This window comes from Oncorhynchus clarkii, chromosome 15 (genome assembly GCF_045791955.1).
Source record: "Oncorhynchus clarkii lewisi isolate Uvic-CL-2024 chromosome 15, UVic_Ocla_1.0, whole genome shotgun sequence".
NCBI classification, from domain to species: domain Eukaryota; kingdom Metazoa; phylum Chordata; class Actinopteri; order Salmoniformes; family Salmonidae; genus Oncorhynchus; species Oncorhynchus clarkii.
In genome coordinates this window covers 22,724,603-22,737,533 of record NC_092161.1, presented here as the reverse complement: position 1 = coordinate 22,737,533, position 12,931 = coordinate 22,724,603, and the positions used below count along the sequence as shown (strand labels likewise).

Sequence of the window (12,931 nt, the reverse complement as noted above, 5' to 3'; positions counted from 1 at the left end):
AAAGCACACCATGTTATAATCTGAGTACGGCGCTCAGAGACCAAAACAACTCAAACAGATATCCGCCATGTTGTGTAGTCAACAGAATTCATAAATAGCATTATAAATATTAACTTACCTTTGATGATCTTCATCAGAATGCACTCCCAGGAATCCCAGTTCCACAATAAATGTTTGTTTTGTTCGATAATATCCATCATGTATGTCCAAATACCTTCTTTTTGTTCGCGGGTTTAGCCCAGTAATCCAAATTCATGACGCGCGATCACTAGGAGCAGACGAAAAGTCAAAAAGTTCCGTTACAGTCCATAGAAACACGTCAAAGAACGTATAGAATCAATCTTTAGGATGTTTTTAACATAAATCTTAAATAATTTTCCAACTGGAGAATTCCTTTGTCTTCAGAAATGCAATGGAACTCAAGCTAACTCTCACGTGAACACGCGTGGCCAGCTCATGGCTCTCTGGCAGACCTCTGACTCATTCCCCTCTCATTCGCCCCCACTTCACAGTAGAAGCACCCAACAAGGTTCTAAAGACTGGTGACATCTAATGGAAGCCTTAGGAAGTGCACTGTGACCAATATCCCACTGTGTATTCGATAGGCCAAGAGTTGAAAACCTTCAAACCTCAGATTTCCCACTTCCTGGTTGGATTTTTTTCTCAGGTTTTTGCCTGCCATATGAGTTCTGTTATATTCACAGACATCATTCAAACAGTTTCATCCAATCTACTCAATACTGCCACTAGCCCAAAGAAGGCATTTTAAAAGAAAATGACTCAAGATAAAGTTAGTCACCCATTATAATTATACTTGAGTAAAAGTCTAAAAGTGTTTGGTTTTAAATATACTTAAGTATAAAAAGTAAACTATAAAACAGTTCAAATTAATTTAAAAAAAAATATGGATTGCCAGGGGCACACTTCAACACTCAGATATAATTTACAAACAAAGCATTTGTGTTTAGTGAGTCTACCAGATCAGAGGCAGTAGAGATGTTCTATTGATAAGTGCGTGAATTATACAATTGTCCTGTCCTGCTAAGCATTTAAAATGTAAAGTACTTTTGGGTGTCTATGTCGCGCTGTATAAAGATAGGAGACAAGCGCAGAAATACGTAATAGGGTTTTTTATTTTCTCCACCCAAACAAAAGAGTGAGGTGTAAACCTATAAATAATACACGAGACCCTTAAAACAAGTGCACAATAACACGTAGCATGGAAGCCGATACAACAGCACAGGTGCTCACAAGACCAACGGACATGGTAACAATAACCGACAAGGACAATGGGGAACAGAGGGCACATATATATACACATACTAATCGGGGGGAATTGGAACCAGGTGTGCGTAATGAGACAAGACAGTCTAAGGTTAGTGGTAATGAATCCAGCGCTGCACCAGCATGACACCGGCCTCGGAGATGACCACAGGGACGCAGTGCGTGTCGGTCAGGGCGCGGACGGTGAAACTCCCTGGTCAGCGAAGCATCCAGGATGTCCACCGCAGGAACCCAGCACCGCTTCTCTGGGCCGTACCCCTCCAAGTTGATGAGGTACTGGAGACGCCCCACCTGATGCCTCGAATCCAGGACTTCAGTGACCAAGTACGCCGGACCTCCCTCGATGTCCAGAGGAGGAGGCAGGGCGTCACTGGGTCCACCCTCAGCGAGGGGACCAGGCACCACTGGCCTGAGGAGAGACACATGAAAAGTCAGGTTAATGCGATAATTAGCAGGGAGTTGCAAACGGTACTTTACCTCATTAATCCTCCCCAGGACTTTAAACGGCCCCACAAACCGCGGGCTCAGCTTCCGGCAGGGCAGGCAGAGGAGCTGGGTGGAGAGCCAGACCCGGTCGCCTGGAGAGAAGACAGGCGCCTCACTGCGGTGGTGGTTGGCCTTTTCCTTGTGCCGACGCATGGCCCGCTGGAGGCGAGTGTGTTCAGCGTTCCAGGCCTCCTCAGCGCGCTGAATCCACTCGTCCACCGCAGTGGCCTCGGTCTGGCTTGGATGCCAAGGTGCCAGGGACGGCTGGTACCCCAACATGCACTGGAAAGGAGTGAGGTTAGTGGAGGAGTGGTAGAGGGAATTCTGCGCGTACTCAGCCCAAGGTAGAAAATCCGCCCACTCTCCCAGCGGTCCTGACAGTAACACCGCAGGAACCTGCCCACTTCCAGATTGACCCTCTCCACCTGCCCATTAGCTTTGTTAATAAAGGCCTGGAAGACTGAAGGAGCATTAGACAGGCCAAAAGGCATTACGAGATACTCGTAATGGCCCGTGGGCGTGGAAAAGGCTGTTTTCCACACCCACGGGGGGGCACATATATACACATACTAGGGGGAATGGAGGGGGAATGGAAAATAGGTGTGCGTAATGAGACAAGACAGTCTGGGATTGGTTGTAATGAATCCAGTTCATTGACGACTAGAAGGCTGGTGACGTAGACCTCCGGAGCTGGTGAACGGAATGAGCAGCAGTACGGGGGGATCCATGACAGTCAGGGAAAATGTAAGGAGTAGAAAGCACGTTATTTTCTTTAGGAATATGCTGAAAGAAAGAAATCACAGCCTATTTCTCCACTCCTGTTCCCGAGTTAAACCTGTATATGGTGTATCATTTTACTGCAAGAATCACTTCATTCTGCATGAGTTCATATTAAGGCTATGTGAGTGATTATAGACCTACTGTCAGTGTCCAGATTTTTGTTCCCATTTAACCCATCTGAACAGTAGGCTACAGTTCCCTTGACGTTCCATAGGGCTATTTGAAGTCCCGTTCTTGTGACTGTCGAATTTGTGTAGCACCTCACAATCATCACACATAACACTTCTATCACCCTCTTTTACTACTTCACCAAATCTTTCACGAACATTACTTTTCTGGCCCTCCCTAATCTTGATTTTCAACTCTCTATTTCACAGCTTTTCTCTTATTGAATTAAACTCCGGAATTGTCCCTTTTGCCTCCGTGGATCAACATAAATTTGTATTGCCTGTTCCCAAAAGCATTTGGCGATTGGCATGTAGGCTATTAGGAACGCGCACAGTTAGGCCCTATATCTGCCAGATAGCCTAAAATAAGGAAAGAACAACCTCAATGTAGCCTATAGATATAGATTACACAAGAATGATACATTTATGGATTTTTTAAGGTATTGTTTTCTCTTTATTCAACCCACCTGCCCTTCATCCACACAATATTTAATGACCCTAAATATAACCCCGGGGACTGCGGGTTATGAGTCAGCCTGCGCATCACTACTAGCCGCAACTCCCTAGCCACTCCTAGATACCTAGCACAGGCGGCTGGTGGCACATTAATTGGGGAGGACGGGCTCATAGTAATGGCTGGAACGGAATCAATGGAAGAGTATCAAACATATGGTTTCCAGCCGTTATTATGAGCCGTCCTCCCCAATTAATGTGCCACCAGCCGCCTGTGCTAGGTATCTAGGTGTGGCTAGGGAGTTGGGGCTAGTAGTGATGCGCAGGCTGACTCATAATCCGCAGTCCCCGGGACAGCATTAAATGAGTGCCACCATGAAACCATATTCATCGGCTACACTACAATTCAAAGGGTCCTCAGAAGTTACAGTACATAAATGAAGGATTCCACCTTGCTCTGCCTGCTGGTCCTGCTAGCCCTTTCCATGGCCAGACGGCCAGCCACTGAGAGCAGAGAAAGGAGCCAGAGCCATGGAAGTAGTGAACGCCATGCGGGAGCTAGGAAGATGACGGCAGAGCTGTTTGATTGACCAGGGGAACATTGTCCTGGGTGAGAAGGCCCTTCCTGCTATGTTTAATGTTTCAATATGTTTGGCTTTTAGATCGAGGGGATGTGGTGTTATGAGCCCCTAAGCCTTGTGATGTTACACACACACAGACACAGACACACACACATACTGTACACGTTCACACATGCAAAAAACATGCACACACATGTACAAAGCATGCATACACAACGGCCCCCTGCTTTACAACCCCAAGCCAGCGCTCACACCATGAGGTAAGAGAAAAAAACATGTGAAATCTATATTTCATATTGAGCCCTGACAGCGTGAAGTAGCTGGGTTTGCCAAGATGTCCGACTCTGGGCCTGTTTTGTTTCATCGCGAGGAAGAGGACTTTATCTTTTAGCTCTAAGAAGTTGTCGATGCCTTCATTTATGGACAGTCTTTTTTTATAGACATGTCTCTGCTCGGTCCCTTTTGACCCTTTTCTTGGACATCACCTTCATTCACGTTGACATGTTCCATCAATATTTTGACCTTGAATTCCTTTCAGCAATTCTGTAATAGCATTAGTTGTTCCGTACCTCAAGGCTTGATCCGGTCATCGATTTTATGTCTCAATATCAGAGCTATTAGGAGGAAACCGTTTCATATTTTAGGGTTGCTTTAATCCAAGGATGTCTGAAAGAGACACTTGAGTACTTTGAACTTTTCACATGGTTTGTTGTAGACAGTATCTGAAATCCTTTCCTGCCTGTCTTTTATCATAGCTACTGACAACTGCAGATACATTGCAACAAAGTTATGTTTCAAAGTGTTGTTGTCAGTGGCTTAGTGCTATTTTTATAGGTGGGGGAGTTATTATTTGTTGTTGTAAATGAGGTCATAATTTCCTCAATCGAATTTAATACCGACAGATGTATCCTATTGAATATCATTATATATAATATGCATAAAATGCATCCTCCAATTGCAACGTCTGCCTATGCCGACACATATTGTCTCAAGAACATTTTCTATTTTTAATACCATCAATCACCAAGTTAGGCATACCTCATTTAAAAATAGGCCATCACTGTCAATTGTGAATGACAATTCTTCATGTTTTACTGGTGAGAATGCATCTGCATGCCAATCATTTGATCTCAATCAGTTTAATGAGAATAGAATATGCATGTATATCTTCTTGAATGACTGTTTGGTGAGTGAATTACAGCAGATGCTGTTAAACTATTAGCCTTTCTTGTATTTTGTTTCAATCAAAGCATATATCCTGACTAGCGGCTCTGTTTAGTCGTGGCGCATGAGAAAGATGAGTGACTATTCAGCTTCAGCTAACCATTCTAAAATCTCACTAGAAATCAGGTGTTTCTGGTGTTTTTGATGTAACAACGTTACAGGACTATTATGCTATGCTATTCTATTCTGTTCTATTATGTAAAATACTAATTCATCGTCATGTGATCTTGCAAGACATTTATTCAGCTTTAATCTAACTTTACTAAACGTTCATCACTGTGATCATATGCCATTTGTAATAATAATAATAATAATAAGGGATGAATAGGAATTTTAGACGTAGGCGACATGTTGATGAGTGTTATTTTAAACGACTGGAGCACCCTTCGTGTTTCTGAAAGCAAACCGCCAGGATCACACAATGATGCTAAAGAAGTGGAACCAGCTGGTGTTGCTGAAGGACATCTGAAAGATAGCTCTACCATTCGGCTAGTCCAGGAACAAACAACAATCATTTGCAGTATAGCCTGATAAGCCTACGACTATGTGGTATATAGCTATTTGTAGGCCTAATGTATATACAAATAGGCTACATGTCGCTTAATACCATTGCACTGATTGCGAGGAGAGCTTTATTGTGGGTAGGTATTTCATTGTATTGTGTAGCTTATACACTGTATCATAAATAAACGTTGATTTGATTAGCTTGAACACATGGTTAAAATACACCCTACTACAGAAAATAATTCAACAGAGAGGTGAAGTATCAATTCATAGAATTTATTGACATAGATTAAAGATGCTATATAATCAATTGACCAAGTAGTGAACATAAATCATTACTATGTAAAATTGCACGAACTGTGTTTAAAAACAGACATAGAATCCCCCCAAAAAATCCGATTTTATTTCTCTCGTGAGCCCAAATACAACATTCAATTCTTACTTACAAGCCCTTAACCAACAATGCAGTTTTAAGAAAAATAAGAGAAAATATTCACTAAATAAACAAAAATGAAAGAGTAACAATAAAAGAACAATAACAAGGCTATATACAGGGGGTAGCGGTACCGAGTTAATGTGCGGGGGTACAGGTTAGTTGAGGTAATTGAGGTACAGTAGGTATGTACATGTAGGTCGGGGTAAAGTGACTATGCATAGATAATAAACAGAGAGTAGCAGCAGCGTGAAAAATAGGGGGGGGGGGGGGGGGTGTCAATGCAAATAGTCCGGGTAGCCATTTCAATAGCTATTCAACAGTCTTATGGCTTGGGGGTAGAAGCTGTTAAGAAAACTTTTAGGCCTAGACTTGGAGCTTCGCTACCGCTTGCCCTGCGGTAGCAGAGGGAACATTCTATGACTAGGGTGGCTGGAGTCTTAGGCAATGTTTTGGGCCTTCCTCTGACACCACCTGGTATAGAGGTCCTGGATGGCAGGAAGCTTGGCCCCAGTGATGTACTGGGCCGTACGCACTACCCTCTGTAGTGCCTTGTGGTCGGAGTCCAAGCAGTTGCCATACCAGGTTGTAATGCAACCCATCAGGATGCTCTCGATGTGTGCAGCTGTAGAGCTTTTGTTGTGGTGTATTCATGCATCTCAATAAACTATAACCTAAATGCATTTTTACCTCCAACTTGGCCCAAATCACAAACCCTGACATATCAAGCTAGAACGGGCCCTGCGTCTCAACCAATAGCCATTATAAGCTAAATATCCCAAGCAGGGCTATAGCAACTTCCAGCGAGGGTCAGGCTCCTTGGGCTTTGTGGTGGCCGCTGGTTTGGGTGTCCTCGGGAAGAACAGTGTCGCCGTAACCAGGTGGTCACATATCGTTCTAGGTTCCACTGCGCAAAAGTAGAGAGGGGGTCCGTGGAGTGTTATAAACATCAAGGCAAACACATGGGGATCTATTGTTCTGATTGGTCAATGTGGTAAGCCTCCGACAGGTCTCTGCAGGGCACACACATAGCCTACATACATCATTCTCACCGCCGCCAGAGAGAAGAAGAAACCACTATCTACCTACCTCTAAGCTGCTACATTTATGTGGTTTGTCATTCCACCGTTTTTCATGGAATATTGGTGGTAATTTAAATATGATTTATTTATTTATCAGAATACATTTTCCGGAAATAGTTTTACCAGCTCCGTGTATTCTCAAATTGAAAAAGATGAAGGAGTGGCTCTCCCCTGCGCCCCTGCAGCACTAAAACCCTGGTTGTTGGCCTCAAATGTAGCTTTTGTGATATCTGTGTAATGTAGACATGTTTTATGAGAAAGCTGTTTGGTTTCACACACATCACTAAAAATAACCCAATGAGTCCATTGGGAGGGGAGGCTCACTGGAGAAGGGTGCGGCACTGAACTGTATGTGTGCGTGCCGTCATGCGTGCGTCTGACAGACACGCCATAGTGATTATGTTTTTCTAACAGGCTAAATATAGACAGTAATGTACAATTCATTACTCATCACTTCAGTTGGAGGTGCAACTGTTGATAAAAACACTGTTTTGCCTCCTCCAGCTACCTCACCTGCTTCTATTCTTCCCTGTATACAGATACAATGTGTTTGCACCGTGCAGGATACACACTACACACAAACACTGCAGGATACACACTACACACAAACACTACTCACCGCTTTGGGATTCACTTTAACTCTCACTGTTTAAATCTTACTCTGGGAGCTAATAGCTCTCCACCCTTCTCCTCACCCCCTATACCTCATGCCTGCTCTCCACCCCTGCTCTCTACCCCTTCTCTCCACCCCTGCTCTCTACCCCTTCTCTCCACCCCTGCTCTCTACCCCTTCTCTCCACCCCTGCTCCTCACCCCTGTGCATCACCCCCTATATCTCACTCCAGCTCTCCACCCATCTCACTCATACTCTCTCATACTCACCCCTACTCCTCGCCCCTATTCAGCCTCACCCCAGTTTCTCACCCTTGTTCAACCTCATGCCTCACTGAGTCATTGACTTACCAAGGCTAAGAGCGGATGATTTCATTGCTTCCGTCTGACCTCTCTTCATGACCCTGCAGTATATACTGGGTTTGTTTTTTTTGTTGCTGTTTTATATATAGACCAAATGCTCTCACTAATCAGCCTACAGCTAAAAGTCTTCCCAATTTTTCAATTTAACTTGAAGGCTCACTGAAGCAGCCATGCTTACTTTAGCCCCAAACCTCTAATATGCTTATGAAGATCACCAGGAAGATGTGCGTTAGAGTTAATATGGCCAAACTAATGTAGATGAACCGTTGATTCTAAAGGGTACTGTATCTTATCACTCTCTTGTCGGGGCTACCTGGTTTTGAACTCCTTTACCTCACGTGGTAGCCTGGTCCCAGATCCGTTTGTGCTTTTGTCTACTCAATTGTCAAAACATGCTAAACATGACATCAATTGCATAAGGAGTTGGCAAGAGAGCAGAAGCAGGCTGGCACCCAGGCTAGTCATGTGGTAGACTGGTACCCAGGTTAGTCATGTGGTAGACTGGCACCCAGGCTAGTCATGTGGTAGACTGGCACCCAGGCTAGTCATGTGGTAGACTGGCACCCAGGCTAGTCATGTGGTAGACTGGCACCCAGGCTAGTCATGTGGTAGACTGGCACCCAGGCTAGTCATGTGGTAAACTGGCACCCAGGCTAGTCATGTGGTAAACTGGCACCCAGGCTAGTGATGTGGTTGTCCTTTTGAGTAAGTCTTCCAATGTCCGCCTCCACCCCCAGAAATGATGGACATTTGCTACAAGCAAAGTTGTATAAAGTCGCTTTGGCGTGTGTTTCACTGCACCCATGACATCAACAATACCATCTGCCTTTGTATTAGTCAGTGGGAGGCATGATGGAAACCCCTAGTGCCTGTCAAGCTCAGAAACATTTGACCTGACATGACTCAGCTCCATAGAGAAGGGCCAACACACTGTGAATTATAGGCCTCACACACACACACACACACACACACACACACACACACACACCTCTGCATGATGCACTACCTGCAGTCTAGCACGGCACCTGCCTTCCTAACACAATCACTGAACACTGTTTGGCTGAGCACCTGCCGTACGTGCCCATGGACCCCCAAAGGCGACCTGCCAGTGAATCAGACCCTCCCCCTGAACGACCCCAGCCCGCCTGTCTGTCTGTCTGACACGCTCAGCTGGAAATATCGCCCCTGTCTCAGTGAGAGGAGCATTCTGGGTACAGGTGCCACACTGAATCAACCTGAGGGCAAGACAACATGGTGTGATATAGACTGCAGATCCAGAATGTTGTTATTGTGGAATGAGATCACACTGTATTTGTACAGGCTTCTGCAGGTGATGCATCTACAAAGGTAATCCTGTGTTGTGTCTTTCTCAGATACGTCAAAGCCCTCAACACAATTCACATCTTCCTGGGTCTTAACTGGTACATGGTGGAGACTTTCCAACAAATCCCAAAGAAACAACGTCAGTTAAATACAGGACTGTAACTAACCAATGTGTCCTTAGTATTTTGTATGGTGGTCCATACATAGTCAAAGTGCTGATACTGCACCACATTGGCAAGAGGGTTCCTCATCTCTAGTTCTGATGTTATGGTGATAGGGCCATGCTCTGCTGGGTACTTCTACGACAATGACAACAACAAGAATGGGAACGGCTTGCCATAAGAGCCATCAGCTGTACTGGATTAGTAAGAACACAGATTCCACTGAGTATTTGGGGTGTGGAAGGAGAGAAAGAAGGAAAGGGGAAGGGTGGGGAAAAGAGAGAGGGCCGCAGCCGTCGTGCAGCTGCACCTGTGACCTCAGCCGTTCTATTCGGGTGGACTGGAGCTCACACAGCCCCCTGTTTACCCAGCTCTCTGTTCTCCTCAGGCCTCGTCACACTGCTACACCCAGAAAGAGAAAAGGTCTCTCTCTCTGACCAAATCTAATATTAATTTCTGCCTTTTTATTAGCCTGTTGCTAAGCCCTGGAGAGCTCAGTCATTTATAGCGTCTAGAAAGTTCTCCGCCCATACCCTCACACACTGCCTGTCACTCTATGTCAGTGGTGACTCGTGACACAGAGCTTACAGTCAACAAACCCAATTGGCTGTGGCATTCACAGAAGCTACTCACAGTCCCGCCCCACAACCCTAAGAACTTAGTCATAGGAATTTGTCTTAGATTGCCTGCCTTTTTTTAACAACAGTGCCTTGAATATACAGAACGTAGCAAGGGCCCAAAAGTCTCACTGTGTTGTCTCTGGAAGCCCGCCTGCTCTATATTTCAGGAATAACCACAAATATTCTCTGCACTCATTTTCTACTTCTTTTTATCCCCTTTCAATGAAGCAAGATAATCAAGTGGGTGTCGAAATTGTGCAATTCTTCATATTTGCATTGATACCCGTGCTAATATTACAACCTGATTTGTATAGCCAGTTTAAAATGTGATTTGTATAGCCAGTTTAAAATGTGATTTGTGTGTGCGTGTGTGTGTGAGAGCCTCTGGGCGAGTGACATGAGACATGCTTGTGTGTTTTCAGCTAGCTACAAGTGTATTCTGTTGCAATATGCTTGTACAGATGGTTAGAGAACATCTGTCAATCTGTCCTCTCCCAGGGATGTGTGTGTTCAAGGCAGGGAGGCTGTTCTACTTAACCTGGGAAATGGGAGGTCAGACCCACCAGTGCAGACAAGAAGTAGTAAACCTCTCGGCTACAGTTGGCTCCCTTAAAAATGGTTTACCTTTGGATTTTGGAATCGGATAGTGTTTGGTAAAGCTTCATTTTACTGCCCTGTTTCAGCTGAATGCACTATACTTACATAGTAGCTAAGATGGTACGTGACATAGTATATAACAAGTGTAACAGAAATGGTATGATTCTATTCACAGCATCATGCCCTTGTTATGATATAGCCTAGCAGTGTTATTGAGACAGTGTCTGCCTGTTAGATGTTGGGTCGTGAGTGGGAGATGTACTGAGTTATGTCTGTGTTCCATTATTGCTAATCAGTTCAACACACCATCCTGGCTACGTGATTCACTACTGTTTAATTCTGGGAGACCAGGAGAAATAACTCTCTCGTTGTGATTAGTTTCATTTTTCATTGCTGCTGACTGGAGTTGGAATACATTACTGAAACAAATCCAATCCACTGGAACTGCATGTTCTGGCTATGAATTTGACTGTTAATGTGCATGTGTGTGAGTGTTCATGTGCGTGCATGCGGGTTTGAGCGTTTGTTTGTTCCGTTCTGCTTCAGGGATTACTTTAGGAGAGTCCTTCCTATCACAACAGCTTCCTTCAGCCTCACTGGACACTGAACATTGCTCTAATTGTGAGACGTTGTTGTTTCCCCTCCAAAAGAATAAAGCACATGCGGTCCAAGGAACTCCCGTGTATTCCAAGCTACCTTATACAGGGTCACAGATGCGTTATGAGGCGATATTGTGAGGTTTTGGGGAAACATTCATATTGTCCTTCCCTGGCCATTTCTTTCTTTCTTTCTTTCTTTCTTTCTTTCTTTCTTTCTTTCTTTCTTTTTTCTTTCTTTCTTTTTTCTTTCTTTCTTTCTTTTTTCTTTCTTTCTTTCTTTTTTCTTTCTTTCTTTCTTTTTTCTTTCTTTCTTTCTTTTTTCTTTCTTTCTTTCTTTTTTCTTTCTTTCTTTCTTTCTTTCTTTCTTTCTTTCTTTTTTCTTTCTTTCTTTCTTTCTTTCTTTCTTTCTTTCTTTTTTCTTTCTTTCTTTCTTTCTTTCTTTTTTCTTTCTTTCTTTCTTTCTTTCTTTCTTTCTTTTTTCTTTCTTTCGTTTTTCTTTCTTTCTTTCTTTCTATCATATTGACCCAACTTCTTGATCAGAAAGTCTTACCCCTCCCCCTCTCTCTCCCACCAGGTGCTGTCGCTGGGTGCTGACGTCCTGCCAGAGTACAAGCTCCAGGCCCCACGCATCCACAAGTGGACCGTCCTCCACTACAGCCCCTTCAAGGCGGTGTGGGACTGGCTCATCCTGCTGCTGGTCATCTACACGGCTATCTTGACCCCCTACTCCGCCGCCTTCCTCCTCAACGACCACGAGGAGGCGGCTATGGTGAACTGTGGCTACTCGTGCTCGCCGCTCAACGTGGTCGACCTAATCGTGGACATCATGTTCATCGTGGACATCGTCATTAACTTCAGGACGACGTACGTCAATACTAACGACGAGGTGGTCAGCGCTCCACTGAGGATAGCCGTCCATTACTTCAAGGGCTGGTTCCTCATCGACATGGTGGCAGCCATTCCCTTCGACCTGCTCATCTACCGCAGCGGAGAGGAGGTGAGGAAGTGGGAGGAGGGGAAGGGCATTGTGGGTAAAGGAGTTTTGTGAGGAATGCATCTTGGGTTATGAGGATTGTCAGATGTTATGATGACCTACTTAAGGCCTACATTGTACTTTTGACTCGATGCCTAAAGAACTGTGGTTGAGTCTTGAATTGAAAGGTTTGATTCCGTATTGAAGGGTGGTTAGATCCTGTAATAGTGCTCTATAGAAAATCAATAAGGACCAATGAAAACTATTTGCATTGAGCTTTTGGGACCTCCAAGGTCAAATCTCCCTTTGAGTCCATCATTTATGGACCTCCAATTAACTAAAAGTAAGGGATATCCCCTCGAAGGCTGTGGAGCAGAAAAACAACTGTGAAAGGTTGTACTTTCAACCTTCTTGCCAATGTTTAATTAATTGAACCTGAAGTGGCCAGTGAGCCAAGGAAGTGGACATTTTCCCCAGAAGAGGACTAAAATGTCTTGCAAAGTGAGAAACTAGGCTTTCTGCCACGTAGGGAGGTAATCAAGTCCTTATTTATTTGGTGTATTGACACAGTGGGGGCTCCTTAAGACAAGTGTGATTTGTGGGAACTGAACTGAACCCACTAACAGCACAGTATATAATTGAGGATTTAACTGCTGCTGAGGGATTGTGATTGGTTACAAGTCTGGGGC

At 44.4% G+C, this 12,931-nt stretch overlaps 1 protein-coding gene across 1 annotated transcript in view; it reads left to right on the top strand.

Annotated features, from left to right (window-relative positions):
• The window catches only part of LOC139367070 (potassium voltage-gated channel, subfamily H (eag-related), member 2b), a 299,775-nt gene that overhangs the window by 268,738 nt on the left and 18,106 nt on the right, over positions 1-12,931 (top strand). The window contains exon 6 of the mRNA XM_071105066.1: positions 11,844-12,266. Within this exon, the coding sequence (XP_070961167.1) occupies positions 11,844-12,266 (423 nt within the window). The remainder of the gene's footprint in view (positions 1-11,843; positions 12,267-12,931) is intronic.